General features: G+C 43.3%; 1 protein-coding gene across 1 annotated transcript in view; it reads right to left on the bottom strand.

The window, feature by feature from the left end:
• Positions 1-9895: 9895 nt before the first annotated feature.
• C9H1orf105 (chromosome 9 C1orf105 homolog) overlaps positions 9896-16357 on the bottom strand; it is a 29645-nt gene continuing 23183 nt past the window's right edge. The window contains exons 6-7 of the mRNA XM_060197885.1: positions 13905-13972; positions 9896-10247 (exon numbers count right to left, since the gene is read on the bottom strand). Of these exons, the coding sequence (XP_060053868.1) occupies positions 10102-10247; positions 13905-13972 (214 nt within the window). The 3' untranslated portion in view covers positions 9896-10101. The remainder of the gene's footprint in view (positions 10248-13904; positions 13973-16357) is intronic.

The raw sequence follows: 16357 nt of genomic DNA, 5'->3' as shown, positions 1-16357 counted from the left end.
AGTGTACTGTTGAGCTTCCACATTTTGGGACTGTTACTAATCTTTTGTTGATTGTTAAGTGTTAGTTTAATTCCACTGTGGTCTGAGAAGATGCTTGGGATGATTTCAGTGCTCTTGAATTGGCTGATGCTGTCTTTGTGGCCTAACATATGGTCTATCCTTGAGAATGATCCATGTGGATTTGAGTAAAATGTGTATTCCAGTTTCTTGGGATGAATGACTCTGAAAATGTCCAATAGTTCTTGTTTATCTATCTCTTCATTTAGCTCCCTTATATCTTTACTGATTTTCTTCCTGGATGATCTGTCAAGTTGAGATAGTGGGGTGTTGAAGTCCCCTACTATGATTGTGTTACTGTTAATATATTGCTGTAGCTCTTTCAGTAGAAGTTTCATGTATTTTGATGGCTTCTCATTGGGTGCATAGATATTAATAATTGTTAAGTCCTCTTGATTGACTGATCCTCTGAGCATTAAGTAGTGTCCATTCCTATCTTTTTTAATCTTATCTATTTTAAAGTCTGTCATGTCAGATATGAGAAAAGCTGTTCCTGCCCTTTTTTGTGGGCCATTGGCTTGTATGATAGTTTTCCATCCTTTCACTTTAAGTCTGTGTTTGTCTTGTTGAGTTAGGTGAGTTTCCTGTAGACAGCATATTGTTGGGTTGTGTTTTCTGATACATCTTCCTACTCTGTGTCTTTTAATAGGTGAATTCAGGCCATTGACATTTATTGATATCAAAGATTGAAGATATTTTAACGCCATTCTTGTAGAGTTTTAGAGTGTTTTGATATATGTCCTATTTGTGGTGGTCTGGTTGTTTATAGGAGACCTTTCAGAACTTCTTTCAGGGCAGGCTTGGTGATGGTTGCTTCCTTCAACTGTTGCTTGTCTGAGAAGGTTTTGATGCTTCCATCTAGTCTGAATGACAGTCTAGCAGGATATAGTATTCTTGGCTGAAAGCCTTTCTCATTGAGCACTCGATAGATATCTTGCCATTCTCTTCTGGCCTGTAGTGTTTGTATGGAGAAGTCTGCTGCTAATCTTATGGGTTTTCCTTTGTAGGTGACTGTTTTTCTCTTGCAGCCTTGAGGATCCTTTCTTTATCCTTATTCCTTTCCAATCTAAGTATGACATGTCTTGGTGTCTTTAGGTCTGGGTTAATTCTGTTTGGGACCCTCTGGGCTTCTTGAATCTTTGTGTCTTTGGTGTTGTCTAGACTAGAGAAATTTTCAGCTATTATGGCCTGGAGAATGCTTTCTTCCTCCCCTTCTCTTTCTTCCTCTGGTAAGCCAATAATGCGTATATTGTTTCTTTTGAAGTCATCCCATAGGACTCTGTTGTTGTTTTCAGCATCTCTTAATCTCTTTTTGAGATCTCTTACTTCTTTTTTAGTTGTCTCTAATTCATCCTCAATCTTGCTAATTCTATTTTCAGCCTCATAGATTCTATTCTCTCTGCCCTCTACTGCTTTCTGGAGTTCATCTATTTTGTTGCCCTGCTCTGATACTGTTTTAGCTTGTTCAGCTAGTTGCCTTCTTAGCTCAGCGATTTCAGCTTTCAGCTCTCTAATAACCATGAGATAATTAGAATTTTCTTCCATTTTCTCATTTGTTGTTCCTGCATTTCTGATTACAATTTTTTCAAATTCTTTACTCACTCCTATTATTATTTCCTTAGCTAATGTTTGGATGTTGAACTCGTTGTTTTGTGCTTCGCCCTCTGGAGGACTTTTAGCTGGACTCTTGTCCTAGTTCGAGTCTCCAATATTTTTTCTTGTTGTTTTAACCATTTTATATATGTTAACAGTTTTTTCAATCCCTAGTTGGAGCTCAGTGGTGTAAAAGCCTCTTTTTTTTTTTCTGTAGGCTATGGGAGCCTGAGGGCTTTTAAACTATCAATAGGCTTCTTAGCTTAATCACTGACTCCTGACCAAGAGATAAAGCAGGGTGTGGCAGAGATAATCTAGTGGTTATGCAAAGAGACTTTCACAGCCCCTCAGCTATGCCACCAAGGTATAGGTCTTCTCCTGAGTTTCCCGGTTAGATCTGTGTCCCCTGGTGTCCCTCCCTGTTGCTGCTCCAGATTCTGAGGGTAGTAGCAGTGGAGACTCAGAGTTGCACTTAGTGAGTCTCTGGGGAGTCCTTTCCTCCCTTCAGCTGTCCCCTTGTTGTGCAGCAGACTGGAGGTGGTGTCTCCACTGATAAACTGTTGAACTGTTAGCAGCCACTTAATCTCTCCTTAGGCCCCTCTCTCCTCTCTGTCACCAGCCACGCGTGTTTGTACTCACGGGTGATTTACTGGGTTCCTGTGGTCATTCTAGTCCTGTCTTGTTTCGGTCCGGGTGGTCTCCTTTGGTATTCCTAGTTGATCCGGGAGAGGAGAGGAGAGGAAAGGAGAGGAGAGGAGAGGAGAGGAGAGGAGAGGAGAGGAGAGGAGAGGAGAGGAGAGGAGAGGAGAGGAGAGGAGAGGAGAGGAGAGAAAGCGATCTCTCAATGAGTTTCTTGACCCATAAAATATTTAACAAGATTTCTTATCTTGAAATTGTCTCCTGGACAGGAACAAAGCAGCAGAATGCTGCATGTTCCTGGACTGTGGTTCCAAATAGACTCTGCCTTTCTCATGTTAAAGACATTTTTTTCTTTTCCTCCCCTCCCCTCCCCATTTCTTCAACAAACATTTTTTCTTCTGCTCACCACAATCTGGAATGAAGCCCCAATATTTGGCTGAGACTAACCCTAACATGTCGATTCTGGTAGCTTCCCTTCACTCCTTTCTTATTTGATCTTCCCATATTTGGCATCTTTACTCATCCATTTCCAAAACCGCCTCTTGCTCTGCATTTCCAGGATGCAGCCCCTAGTTCTGTGTTTCATTTGCTGTCTTCTCTTTCACTCATTGTCCTTTCTTTTTTTTTTTTTTTTTTTTGCCTCCAGGGTTATTGCTGGGGCTCAGTGTCTGCACTATGAATCCACTGCTCCTGGCAGCCATCTTTTTTCCATTGTTGTTGCTGTTATTGTTGTTGGAATAGAGAGAAATTGGTAGAGGAGGAGAGAAAGATGGACACCTGCAGATCTGCCTCACTGATTGTGAAGTGACCCCACCCCTCCACCGCAGGTGGGGAGCCAGAGACTCCACCCAGGATCATTGCACCTGTCCTTGCATTTTGTACTATGTGCATTTAACCTGGTGCACTACCACTCGACCCCCCCCCTTTGTTCTTTTCTTTCCCTTCTCTTCCCTCCATTCCCTTCCCTTTCCCTTCCCTTTCCTCTCCTCCCTTCTCCTTCCCTTCCTGTTTTTCCTTTTCTTGTCCTTTATTTCTGTTTTCTAGATACACCTACACGAATCTGTCTCTTCTCAATGCACACTAAGACACTGCTTCTTTGAATTATCTTACTAATCTGGTCAAGTCTCACTGTCACTTCTCACTGATGACTCCTAAAAAGGATCCTTCTGTAAAGGATCCTCCTCTCTTCACAGGGTCCCAACAGATAGATATTTAGCTAGACATCATCAAGGTTTAGTGACCTGTTTGCAAATGCCTCTACTTGCTCTCTCCAACTGGTATTTCTTCCTTCTACATAATTACCTATGTTCTCAGATACAGTTCTGATGATGTCTTTCTCTCACCTATTGAGTGAGCATTGCACAATCAAATGCCATACTGTTATTTTGCAATCCCTTTACCATGATATTTGTCACATGATACTGTAATGCTTTGTTTCTTCACCTCTCTCTCTTATTGGACTGAGCTCTCATAAAACTGTGGAAGTTATTATATAAAAATCATTTTTGTAAAGATTCTATAAATCATTATGCCTGGACTGGGAGTATGCACCGACCAGTCAACGTCCATGTTCAGCAGGGAAGCAATTATAGAAGCCAGACCTTCCACCTTCTGCAACCCACAACGACCCTGGGTCCATCCTCCCAGAGGGATAGAGAATGGGAAAGCTATCAGGGGAGGGGATGGGATATGGAGATTGGGTGGTGGGAATTGTGTGGAGTTGTACCCCTCCTACCCTATGGTTTTGTTAATTTATCCTTTCTTAAATAAAAAATTAATTTAAAAAATCATAATGCCTGGCACATAATAGGAACTCAATTATTAAATGAATGAGAGTAAAAGACAGTTTGAAGGTAGGAATCTCTCAACACACACATACTTTATGTCATCAACGGGGTCTCATTGCTCTGGAATGAGAGAAAGAGAGACTAAAGCATCAAAGCTTCCCCTAGTGTGGTGGCTCCTTCCTAGATGAGCACAGATTCTAGGATGCCTTCTTGTTAAGCAACAACTCCATTTGAAACCATCATGGCCACACTTATAACTTAGTTATTTGATAAATACTTCTGTTGGCTCCTGTGCATAGGTGATAAAATAAAATAATAAAAAACCCCACCTTAAACCAGCTTTAGAATTTCTAATCACAGAAAGAATCCCAAATAAGAGCCTTCACCTGCCCCCTCCCACCCCCAACACGATTTCAGATTCGCCCATTCCTATTGCATTTAAAGTTAATTAATGCGTTGTATTTACTGAGAGCAATGAACTAAGGTGTTTGAAGGACAGGCATTCCCAAGATGCAGAACAGGACTTTCCAAGACGTGTCACTTTGGCATGTAGATTATTTTGAGCTCAGGTCAATCAAGGCCCTGCAGGCTCATGAACAACCTTTTTTTGTTCTCTTAACCACCTAGAAGAATGAAGATTGAGGGTATTATCGAGACCTAAGGTAAACATGTAATTACAGGTCATCATATGAATGGTTGTCTTATGAATTACTCCCTGCTGTGAATCTTCTTGAAACTGCAGACGCCTGTCTCATTCCTTCACTTGCAATACAGACCCTTACTCTCCTCCTGGAGCAGGAACCACGTCCCATATATTCCTCATATGTATGCAACTATCCTTTTTTTTCCTCTTATGACTCTGTCTGAGGTTAATGTGATTGCTGCACAGTCAGAGAGGAGCCTAGAAGGACTGGGGAAATTTTCTCCCCTCTCTGCAAAGCAATTACATCACATGCTCTACATAATGACTCCACTTGGTCCTCGCAGCAGTCCTGTGAGGTAAGCACTGCTTTATAACTGAGGTATTCTAGAGAGAGGAGCATACAGCCAGAGGGAGTGCAGAGACCAAGCCTGGCTCTCCACAGCTTAGCACCTCCCTCCCCAGGAGAATACCCCTTTGCACCAGGCAAGTGCCAAGCACTCTTTAGAATTTTGTTTTTCCTTCAGGGTTATTGCTGGGGCTCAGTGCTGGCACTATGAATTCAGTGCTCTAGTGGCCATCCCCCCCCCCATTTTATTAGATAAGACAAAGAGAAATTGAGAGGGGTGGGGAGATAGAGAGGGGGAGAGAGAGACAGACACCTGCAGACCTGCTTCACCGCCTGTGAAGCAACCTCCCCTGCAGGTGGGGAGCCAGGGGCTTGAACCAGGATCCTTGCATGGGTCCTTGGGCTTCATACTACGTGCGCTTAACCACCCAACCCCCCCATAATTCTTTTTTTTTCAATGTATTTATTTTACCAGAGCACTGGTAAAATAAATAAAGTGCTCTGGCTTGTGGTGGTCCTGGGGATTGAACCTGGAACTTCAGAGCCTCAGGCATGACAGTCCCCTTGCATAACCATTATGCTACCTAAATCTACCCCTCTTTAGAATTCAATATGGATGATCCTTCTAGGAAACTCTCTGCCTCCTCCCCACTCCAGCCCAGAGACCCCTCTTGTCACCTTCTGCATGCATGTGATTATAGATACATAATCATCACATAACATTAGTGATGATCTGTCTGAATGCACCACTGCCTCAGCCCACCAGGAATGTCTCAAGTTACAGCCACTGTTGTGTGCTCACCACCTAAGCCTATTGCAGCTGGCTTTTAGCAAGTGTGTACTGAATTAGAATAGATCAAATGGAAAGAGGCCCAGGTTATCTGGTTGTCCTGAGGCAGGGATCTCCCTGAATTGAATTACTTATTTCTCTTCTATTCTTTACATGTTTCTCAATATTGAAGCTGGTGCCTTCTTTTAGCATAAAAGTCATCTCCCCCTTGAAAACCATGATGTACAGATGTGGTAGATTTAGCTTGAGTCTAGTTTCTATATACCCTCACCAACCAAAAAGGCTGTTCAGATTCACTATCATCTTTTCTTATACACAACAAGCATATTTGTGTATGCAAAATAACTCAAGATTGAGTGTGTCTTCTAAGTGTTCCCCTCCCCCTATATCATGATAAGGCCTTCCACACACAGTTTCATGAATCTTGAATACTGACTGGGCTTCTCCACAGATAACTAGATATTCAAGATGATGAGATGATGAACTCCTGCCTAGTCATTTCGATGTACCTCCTTTCTTTCCACACTCTCATTACAGTCTTTCCCACTACCTACATCTCAACCTTCACTCCTGATTCAGGTCTCTACTTGGTTTGGGCTTCAGTTGCTCTAGGGCTGGCCAGTCTAAGACTTGTTCACTGCTTTGTCACTTTCAGGTCGTGTCTTCCTTCTTATCCTGTCCTCTCCTGCCCTCTTCTCTCCAGAGGTCTTTGCCTGGAGTAAGCCTGTAGAGTCCCCATCTGGGAAAACCCAACAAGATGTGGCTTGCCTCATTTTGACTTGCAGTAGCTTATAGCTCTCAGGGTATAGAGAATTCATGGAAAATACTTCTCCAGATGGAGCTCAAACAAGGTAGGAGTGACAGGCTGATAGGAAATCTTAGATACTGACTAAGAAATGAGTACTAGTCCTCATCAGAGGCAGAGTGGGGTCATGGGAGTTCCAGCTATTGCCAGGATGGGTGTGAATCTGGGTGTTATTTAGCCTTTGTGAGGTCCCAATTCCCTCATCTACATGGTTAGGATAATGCGCCTTACTAGTGAAAACTCATGAACAATGTTGAGCATGTGGTGGGGCACACAATAATTGGTTTCTTGGCTAGCACACAGTGTGGATTTGATAAGCATGAAAGGGTCAAATATCTAGTCAGCAGGAGACAATGTGATGCAGCTGCTAGGAAAACGAGTCACCCTATTCTATATTTCTGGAACCACATATGCTCCGATGACCTCTGGCATCGTAGAGTCCTCTCTGGATGCCTTGTATTGAGCGATTCTATGGTATGTCTTGAGAGGGCAGCTGGGCCATGTCATATTGGCCATAGAAACTAGGGATCAAGGGGCCGGGTGGTAGCATACCTGGTTGAGTGCACATGTTACAGTGCTCAAGGACCCAGGTTCGAGCCCCCAGTCCCCACCTCCAGGGGAAAGCTTCTCAAGTGGTGAAACAGGTTTGCAGGTGTCTCTCTTTCTCTCTCCCTATCTCCCTATCCCTCTCGATTTCTGGCTGTCTCTATCCAATAAAAATAATTCAAAAAGAAAAAGAAAAAAAGAAACTAGGGATCAGAGTTGTAAACAACTAAGTAGAATAGTGTCCATGCCTTATGATACTTCAAGAGTGATCTTCCCTAGTCCTCAGTTGTACTGAAAAAGCACTGGGTAGGCTGAGGAAAAAGCATCATGACTATGTAAAAGGCTGTCATGCCTGAAACTCTTAAGGTCCCAGGTTCAATCCCCTGAGCTGGGTATTACTCTGTTATCTAGCTCATTAAAATAAGTATTTTTAAAAAACACCAATTGAGCTTATTACAGTAAAACAGAAGCTTTGCAGGAAGTGAGACTGCATGTATTCAATGCAGTTTGCAACTTTATTGCTTCTGTTTAATGGGACAAGGACAGTGGTAAATTTGATGCAGAGAGAAGGGGGATCTTAAAATGCTACAAGAACTAAAGGATTTGTTACTCTTGGCCAGTACTAGCATTCCAGTAGCAAAACTTCCCAGGGCCAAAGATAACAGTTTTTTTTTTTTTTTTAAGGCCTAGATGTTGACCTGAATTTAGTAGCACCCAAGGATTCTGCTGCCATACTGTCAGGGAGACAAATACTTGGGCTGCTAGCTTATCCAGGCTTTCATTGCCAAAGCCACAGAGAAACTTTGACAGGGTTTTTGTCGCTGTGCTTTTTATCTTTCTGTGGCTCTGAATGAGTGAAACATTTATGTCATCTAAAATGTGAAGAATGCATTCAGGTTTGCTCTGAAAACTTTCCTTTTGCTAATTTCGTGCCCAGATACAGTTCTACTTATTAGAGGCAAGTGTTGCTTTTCTTGTGGTTTTGTAAACATCTTAGTTTTCACACAAATTTTCTCACTCTTCTCACCATGAGAGTCAAAAGCAAGGAGCTTGCCTCATCTAGGAAGAGTCCTGATTTCCTGACCATGCAGCATCCCAGAGGATGGTCTCCCTGACACGGGAATCAATAAATGCCTAGCTTAGAACTTTTTTCAAATTTTTTTATTCTAATGAGAAATCTAGACAGAGAAGGGATTGGGCAGTTGAACACTAGGTTAAGCGCACATAGTATGAAGTGCAAGGACCCACACAAGGATTCCAGTTGGAGCCCCCAGCTCCCCACCTGCAGGGGGGTTGCTTCACAAACAATGAAGCAGGTCTGCAGGTCTCTCTCTCTCTCTCTTTCTCTCCCTATCTTCCCCTCCCCTCTCAATTTCTCTCTGTCCTATCCAATAAAATGGGGGAAAATAAAGCTCCCAGGAGCAGTGGATTCATAGTGCCAGCACTGAGCCCTAGAGATAACCCTGTAGGCAAAGAGATAGATAGATAGATAGACAGACAGACAGACAGACAGACAGACAGACAGACAGACGGACGGGCAGGCAGGTAGGCAGACAGGCAGACAGACAGACAGACAGCAATCTGGGCACTGCTCAGCTCTGGCTTATGGTGGTGCTGGAGAGTGAACCTATGACTTTGGAGCCTCAGACACAAGAGTCTTAAGCATATATATTATGCTAGCTCCTTAGCCCCCAATCTTGAACTCCACAAGCCATCACTGCCAAAATCCAGTCTCACCATTCTGCACCTCACTGGCCAGACTATAAAGAACCAGAGAGAGCAGAGAGCACTGGTGTGAAGGAAACACTCATTTTTCCTTTGAGCAGTTCTACAGCCCATGCCATGCAACTGCATCTTTGTTCTTGTCTGGAGAAGAATATTGTGGGTGCCACAGACAGACTCACTGTTGCCATTGGTGGGGGTGGTCAAGAGTCACTTGGGCTCCTTCTCATACTGGTTTTGTGTCTTCGTGTGTGTGTGTGTGTGTGTGTGTGTGTGCGCGCGCGCACACGCGCAAGAAATAAGGTCTTCTTAGGCATTAGGCTGTTTGACAGAGGTTTCTGAAGTCCATTTATCACACATACTCTACACATAGAATAACTTTTCTCACATGTTTGACTAGTGTCCATTTAGACAAGATCTTGAGATTCCACAAGGCCACTAATTCATGAGAAATGGAAAAGGCCTTTTTTAGAAAGCCCTTCTGAAACAGGGCATGGAACACTTGTGTTTGCACACCTGGGGTCTCCCTTTGTCTCTCTTTTCCTGCTCACACATGGCCCAGGACAAAGCTGGAGGAAGACATCCTCAAAAACAAAGCCACCATGCCACAGAGTAGCAGCATCTGGCTGGGATTTGATGAAACAAAGATTGGACAAAGCTCTGATCTATGCAGGGCACTATAGGAGGTAATATGTCAGGAGTGCAAGATCAGATTTAGTTCCTGTCACAATAATCTATCACTTTCTGGTTATTGCATCAAAGTGTCCGCTGTCATCTGCCAGGCTTAACTGACAGAGATAAGGACTGAAATGGGACCACTACTTCTCCCCTTTATTCCCAGTGGACTGAATTCACTGAAGGACTTCCTGGCACCATTTCTGCTTCCCTGCCCTGCAGGGAGAAGAACTAAAATAATTTTCCCAGAAACTTCTATGTCTTAGAAGGACAATACAGCACAATTCAGAACAGCAGTCAACACAGTCTACTTTAATCAGCCTTTCTAATCATATCATCATTTTCCCTTTTGCAGAGATGAGTGAGGGAAGAGAGCGGCAAGAGCTAACATTGAAGCAGCTCTCAGAAAGACTGAACTGAGTCCCTCTTTCGGTGAGAGCAGATTATGAGAAGGCACTTAAGTCCATCAGGGAGCCTGGATGGTGGTGAGCTCTGAGCTCACTGCCTCTTCACCTTGTCCTGTGATGCCTTCCTGGGCTTAGGAGAGGCTTGTGAGGCCTGAAGACTTCTGTAGGCATCTGACAGCAGCCCATGGAAGACAGCAATCCTCGGCCCCATGATGGGCAGTCTGCAGTGAGTGCTCTCTGTAGGACAGTACAGCAGGGAGGAAGAACTAGGGTGGTTTAGATGCAATATTTAAATAACCTCAAAACAACCGGAAGTCACTAAAGATCTTTTCACCGTAAAACAGACTCATTTTGAACCCTTGCTTCCCACCTGTAGTAGTAGGGTAGTGGGATCACTTCATAATGGTGAAGTAGGTCTGCAGGTGTCTTTCTCTCCCTCTTTATCTGCCCCTCCTTTCTCTCTCTCTCTCTCTCTCTCTATATATATATATATATATATATATATATAGAGAGAGAGAGAGAGAGAAATGTCCACCAGAAGAAGTGGATTCAGCAATATTCAGTCCCAGCAATAACCCTAGAGGCAATAAATAATAACTCAAAATTCACACCAGATTTGTTTGTATGTGAACCTTCTTATCCTTCATGACGTTTGAGTGTTTGCAGATTTTGTCAAAAAGGTTATAAAGGAGTACCTAGAAACAAAATTTAGGGGGAGTTAAAGCCAATTAAAACTAAAAATGAAGATACAGTGTGCTGATAATTATAATGACAAAGGGGAAAGAGAATCCAATTATTAGAAGACTTCTCATGGCATGTATGTAGCTTTCAAATAAGCTTTACTTCACAAAAAAAAGCTAGTAGAGAGAGAAAACATTTGTATTTCAAAAGGAACCTTCACCTGGTAGAGTGTACACATTTCCATGTCCAAGCTCCCGCCACCCTTTGGGCGGGGGGAGGGCAGAGCTATCAGTGAAGCAATGTTCCCCCCTCAACATCTCTCACCCTCTATCAAAAAGAAAGAAAAAAGAAAAAGATGACCACTGGGAATGGTGGAACACCAACAATAACTTAGCAAAACAAATCAATGGCCAAATTTTTCAGGGTTGTTTCAGTCTAAATTGGCACATTCAAGTGCATGATGGATTTCAAAGAAACAGATTTGTAATCTGTCATTTGACACAATTCTTCCAACTCAGGTCCAAATATTTGCACACTACCTGTCCTCAAGACTCTGTGCCCAAGGCAACAACCACAGACATAGAGGCTGTATAATAGCGGTGCTGGGTGGTGGCGAACCTGATTGAGCGCACCTGTTAGAATGTACAAGGACCCAGGTTCAAGCCCCCGGTCCCCACCTGCAGAAGGAAAGCTTCACCAGTGGTGAAGCAGTGCTGCAGGTGTCTCTCTGTCTATCTCCCCCTCCCCCTCAATTTCTGACTGTCTCTATCAAATAAATAAATAAAGATAATTAAAACATTTTTTTAAAGAAGAAGTTGTATAATAGCATAATGGTTATGCAAAAAGACTCACGTGAGGCACCAAAGGTCCCAGGTTCAATCCCCAGCACCACCATAAGCCAAAGCTTTGCAAGCAAACAAACACATAAACACTAGAAGTTGTATAATAGAATCAATAGTTTTGGTTCAACAGTGCACCGGAATAAACAAACAAACAAATACCAAGATAGAAAAAGAAGTACTCCCTCCACCCCTTCACTAAGCATTATTACCTTTCCATCCAATCATGAAAACATCTTGGAGAGAACCGTTGAAATAGGTCATTTGGATAGTGTGCTGCTTTGCAATGTGTGAGACCAGGTTCAAGCCTAGACTCCACTGAACTGAAGGAAACTTTGGTACTGTGATTTTCTCTCTCTCTCTCTTTCTCTCCTTTCCCCCTTTTCCCTCTCCCTTACTCCCTCCATCTCTCTCCTTCTCTGTAAACAAAACTTGATGAAATTAGGACTTAAAAATCTTTTTTTTTTCTTGCCACCAGGTTTATCATAGGGCTTGGTACCAGTACTATGAATCCACCGTTTCCAGTGACTATTTTCCCCCCTATTTTTTAAATCTCTATTTTAAAAATTTATCTTTAATAGAAATTAAGAGGGGGGAAGTTAAGAAGGAGAGAGACATAGAGACAACTACAGCACTATTTCACTGCCTGTGAAGCTTTCCCCTTGTAGGTGGGGACCAGGGGCTTGAACCCAAGATCTTGCACATTGTAACGTGTGTTCAACCAGGTGCGCCACCACTCATCCCCCTTATTTTTTTTTAATTGAGTAGGACAGATTTGACAGGGAAAGGGGAGATAGAGAGATAGATAGATAGAAGAGAGAGAGAGAGAGAGAGTTAAAGAGAAATACCTGCAGACCTACTTGACTGGTTGTGAACCGTCATTCCTGCAAGTGGGGGCTCCAACCAAGTTCTCTGTGCACGGCAATGTGTGTGCTTAATGAATGTATCACTGCCCAGCACTTGAGAACCTAAAATCTTTACCATCCCAGGATATAGTTTTTAAATATTTATTTTCCCTTTTGTTGCCCTTGTTGTCTTTTTTATTGTTGCTGCAGTTATTATTGTTGTTATTGATGTCGTTAGATAGGACAGAGAGAAGTAGAAGACAGAGAGGGGGAGAGAAAGATAGACACCTGCAGACCTGCTTCACTGCCTGTGAAGTGACTCCCCTGCAGGTGGGGAGCCAGGGGCTCTAACCGGGATCCTTATGTTGGTCTTTGCGCTTTGTGCCGTGTGCACTTAACCCACTGTGCTACCACCCAACTCCCCCCAGGATATAGTTTTATTAATAAGCAGCTGTTTAGCTTTTCTAGAAAGCACATATCTTGAAGGAGATTGCATTGGGATATGAGACAGCAGCTTTCCCTTAGAAGTCACAGAATGACTAAGTGAGTTGGAGTCCTGAATCTTCTAGAACAGGCTCCTCAGCCCAGCTGAATGAGTGAATCCAGAAGTCATAAGATCACAGACCTCCAACGTAGTTCCATCTCATGGCTGGGATGCACAGGAAGATGAGGTCACAGGCACTGATCACTGAGGACTGAAGTGAATCCTAACCCAGTTCACCTTGTACCCTGCCACAACACTGGGCTAGGTGGCAAGACCAAAGTAGGTGCTAACATCTATTTTAGTGTTTACTGAGATCAAAAGCCTGCCAGTGTCATGGGAGTCTGGACTTAAGGCCATGCTAGAGTCCAGAAGAAATACCTTAAAGAGAAGGACTTCTTCCATTTACTTGTTTTTCATGAAATGATTAGGCATTTCACATAAGGTTTAGCTGAATCTGAAAATACTAGAAGTCACTGTGGTAACCAACAACATGAGTTAGGCAATCCCTCAGCAAGCAGGTTATGGGTTCTTTAGAAGCAAGGAACAGAACTAGGGAAGGAAGAGGTCAGGAAAAGACTGGAAGAAGATAGGTGGAATTCAAGAGAAGGGAGGGCCCAGCAGAACAGGCCCACACATAGGACCTGAAAGAGAAGGGGAGAGAGAATGGGAATATGTTCAGAATAGTCAGAAGTAATCTTAAGAATGAAGCTTTTCGGGAGTTGGGCGGTAGCGCAGTGTGTTAAACGCAGGTGGCGCAAAGCACAAGGACCTGCGTAAGGATCCCGGTTCGAGCCCCTGGCTCCCCACCTGCAGGGGAGTTGCTTCACAGGCAGTGAAGCAGGTCTGCAGGTGTCTATCTTTCTCTCCCCCTCTCTGTCTTCCCCTCCTCTCTCCATTTCTCTCTGTTCTATCCAACAATGATGATAACAATAATAGCTATAGCCATAAAACAACAAGGGAAACAAAAGGGAATAAATAAATTAATTAAATTAAAAAAAAAAGAATGAAGCTTTTCACTCTACTAGTCCTTCCAAAGCAAACTAACCTGTGGTGGTGTTATCACGGGGAGGACAAACTTCAGGATGGGAGTCTTGTAGAGCAGGATTTATCACTCTGATAGGAAGGAGAGAGAGAACACCTTAGTTAACTGGACAGGACCTGGTGAAGAGGAAAGCCTACACATTTTAAATACAGTTGCGGGGCTAGAGAAACAACTGAACTGGTAGGGCATCTGCCATGCCATTCTGGCACCACATGGCACTAAGGGCAACTGTGATGCTTTGATGTCTCTCCTCCCCCATCTGAATGAAATAAAAAGCACCCCAGAAGTAGTGAAACTGCACACGCGCAGGTGCATACACACACACACACACACACACACACACACACACACAGGTTCTTGAACACAGACCCCACCACCCTAGTGGTTGACCCTCTTCCTTACAGAATTGTGAGAGCTGGGTCCAAACATCACTGCTTATAGGCTTCTTTTTTTCCTTAGTGGTATTTTCATGGATTTCAATAAAACTTTAATTTAAAAAGTGGTTTGTCCCACTCTCAGAATCTGTATGGTTTAAAAACAGATGAGATTGGGGGCCAGGCGGTAGCACAGCAGGTTAAGCGCACATAGCGTGGCACAAAGACCAGTGTTAGAATCCCTATTCAAGCCCCGGCTCCCCACCAGGGGAAGTCATTTCACAAGTGGTAAAGCAGGTCTGCAGGTGTCTTTTTCTCCCCCCCCCCCCGCCCAGCTTCCACTCCTCTTTCAATTTCTCTCTGTCCTAACTAGCAATAACAACAATAAACAACAAGGGCAACAAAAGGGAGAATATAGCCACCAAGAACTGTGGATTAGTAGTGCAAGCAATAACCCTGGAGGCAAAAAAAAAAAGGTGAGATTAAAGAAATAATATTGCTGTTTCCAAAAAAAATAAATAAATAACATCACTTATTGGTCAGTAGTCAACCTTACAAAAATAAAATCAAGAGATTCTGGGAGTCCCGCAGTGGCGCAGTGGGTTAAGCGCACGTGGCACAAAGCGCAGGGACCGGGGTAAGGATCCCGGTTCGAGCCTCCGGCTCCCCACCTGCAGGGAAGTCGCTTCACGCGGTGAAGCAAGTCTGCAGGTGTCTATCTTTCTCTCCCCTCTCTCTCTGTCTTCCCCTCCTCTCTCCATTTCTCTCTGTCCTATCCAACAACAAAGCAACGTCAACAATGGCAATAATAACCTCAACGAGGCTGCAACAACTAGGGCAACAAAAGGGGAAAAAAGGCCTCCAGGAGCGGTGGATTCATGGTGCAGGCACCGAGCCCAGCAATAACCCTGGAGGGAAAAAAAAAATCAAGAGATTCTATTGGTTAGAAACTTGCAATTGCGAGTTGGGAGGTAGCGCAGCTGGTTAAGCACAGGTGGCACAAAGCGCAAGGACCTGTGTAAGGATTCTACTTTGAGCCCCCAGCTCCCCACCTGCAGGGGAGTCGCTTCACAAGCGGTGAAAGCAGGTCTGTAGGTGTCTTTCTCTCCCCCTCCCTGTCTTCCCCTCCTCTCTCCATTTCTCTCTGTCCTATCCAACAATAACATTAGTAACAACAACAACAACTACAACAATAAGGCAACAAAAGGGAATAAATAAATATTAAAAAACTTATTAAAAAATAAAAGAAACTTGCGATTGTGGAGTAGGGCACCAAAGCAAAACCCTGGGTTGAGGGAAGAGGGTGGATGTACATGGGGGGGGGGTAGATGATGGGATGGGACACAGTCTTTTGGTGGTGGGAATGGTCTTTATGTACACACCTATTGATTTGTAATCATATAAATCACTAGTTAATTAATATGAGAGGGGGGAAAATTGATTGAATGTCTTAAACTTTTTAATGCACAGATCATAGGCTGAGTCTCTGATATGTTGACTCTCTTAAAAGCTTAGACCAGGGAGAATAGAAGCAACCAGTGGCACAGCTATATACAAATAATGTCAAAGGACATAAATTATGGTGATGTTGTGTATGATACAGCAAATCCTAACAAAGGGATTTTTCAAAGTTCACCCAATTTCCAAATAATGTGATTATAGCAATAAATACGTATTGCCTTCTTAAACCCTAAGACAGCAGAAACCTCCTGCTTCCTCTGGAGGGTGGATATTTTCCTCAGTCTTGGAACCTCTAGGGTGGGGTTCACTTTCCTGCATGCTTCCCTCAATTCATACCAAATGATATTGCATCTGCTGATCCCAACCTAATCAATGCAACAAGTACCACCTTCAAACTGTGTCCAGAGATGTCAGGCATAGAATGTCAACCCTTCAGCCTCATTACTCAGATGAGACCTTTCCTTTCATAGGATTCTCTAATTCCATTCCAGGTGGTTCACTTCCTAACAAAGTCCCAAAACCTAGATATAGACCAGGTCCCGTGAGATAGAGCATATGTTCACATGTATCCATAAATTAGGGCAAAATATATATCTGAAAACAAAAGTACACAATAGTCTA

This window comes from Erinaceus europaeus, chromosome 9 (assembly GCF_950295315.1).
Source record: "Erinaceus europaeus chromosome 9, mEriEur2.1, whole genome shotgun sequence".
Classification (NCBI taxonomy): domain Eukaryota; kingdom Metazoa; phylum Chordata; class Mammalia; order Eulipotyphla; family Erinaceidae; genus Erinaceus; species Erinaceus europaeus.
The sequence above is the reverse complement of the archived record's forward strand: the minus strand, read 5'-3'. Positions and strand labels throughout refer to the sequence as shown.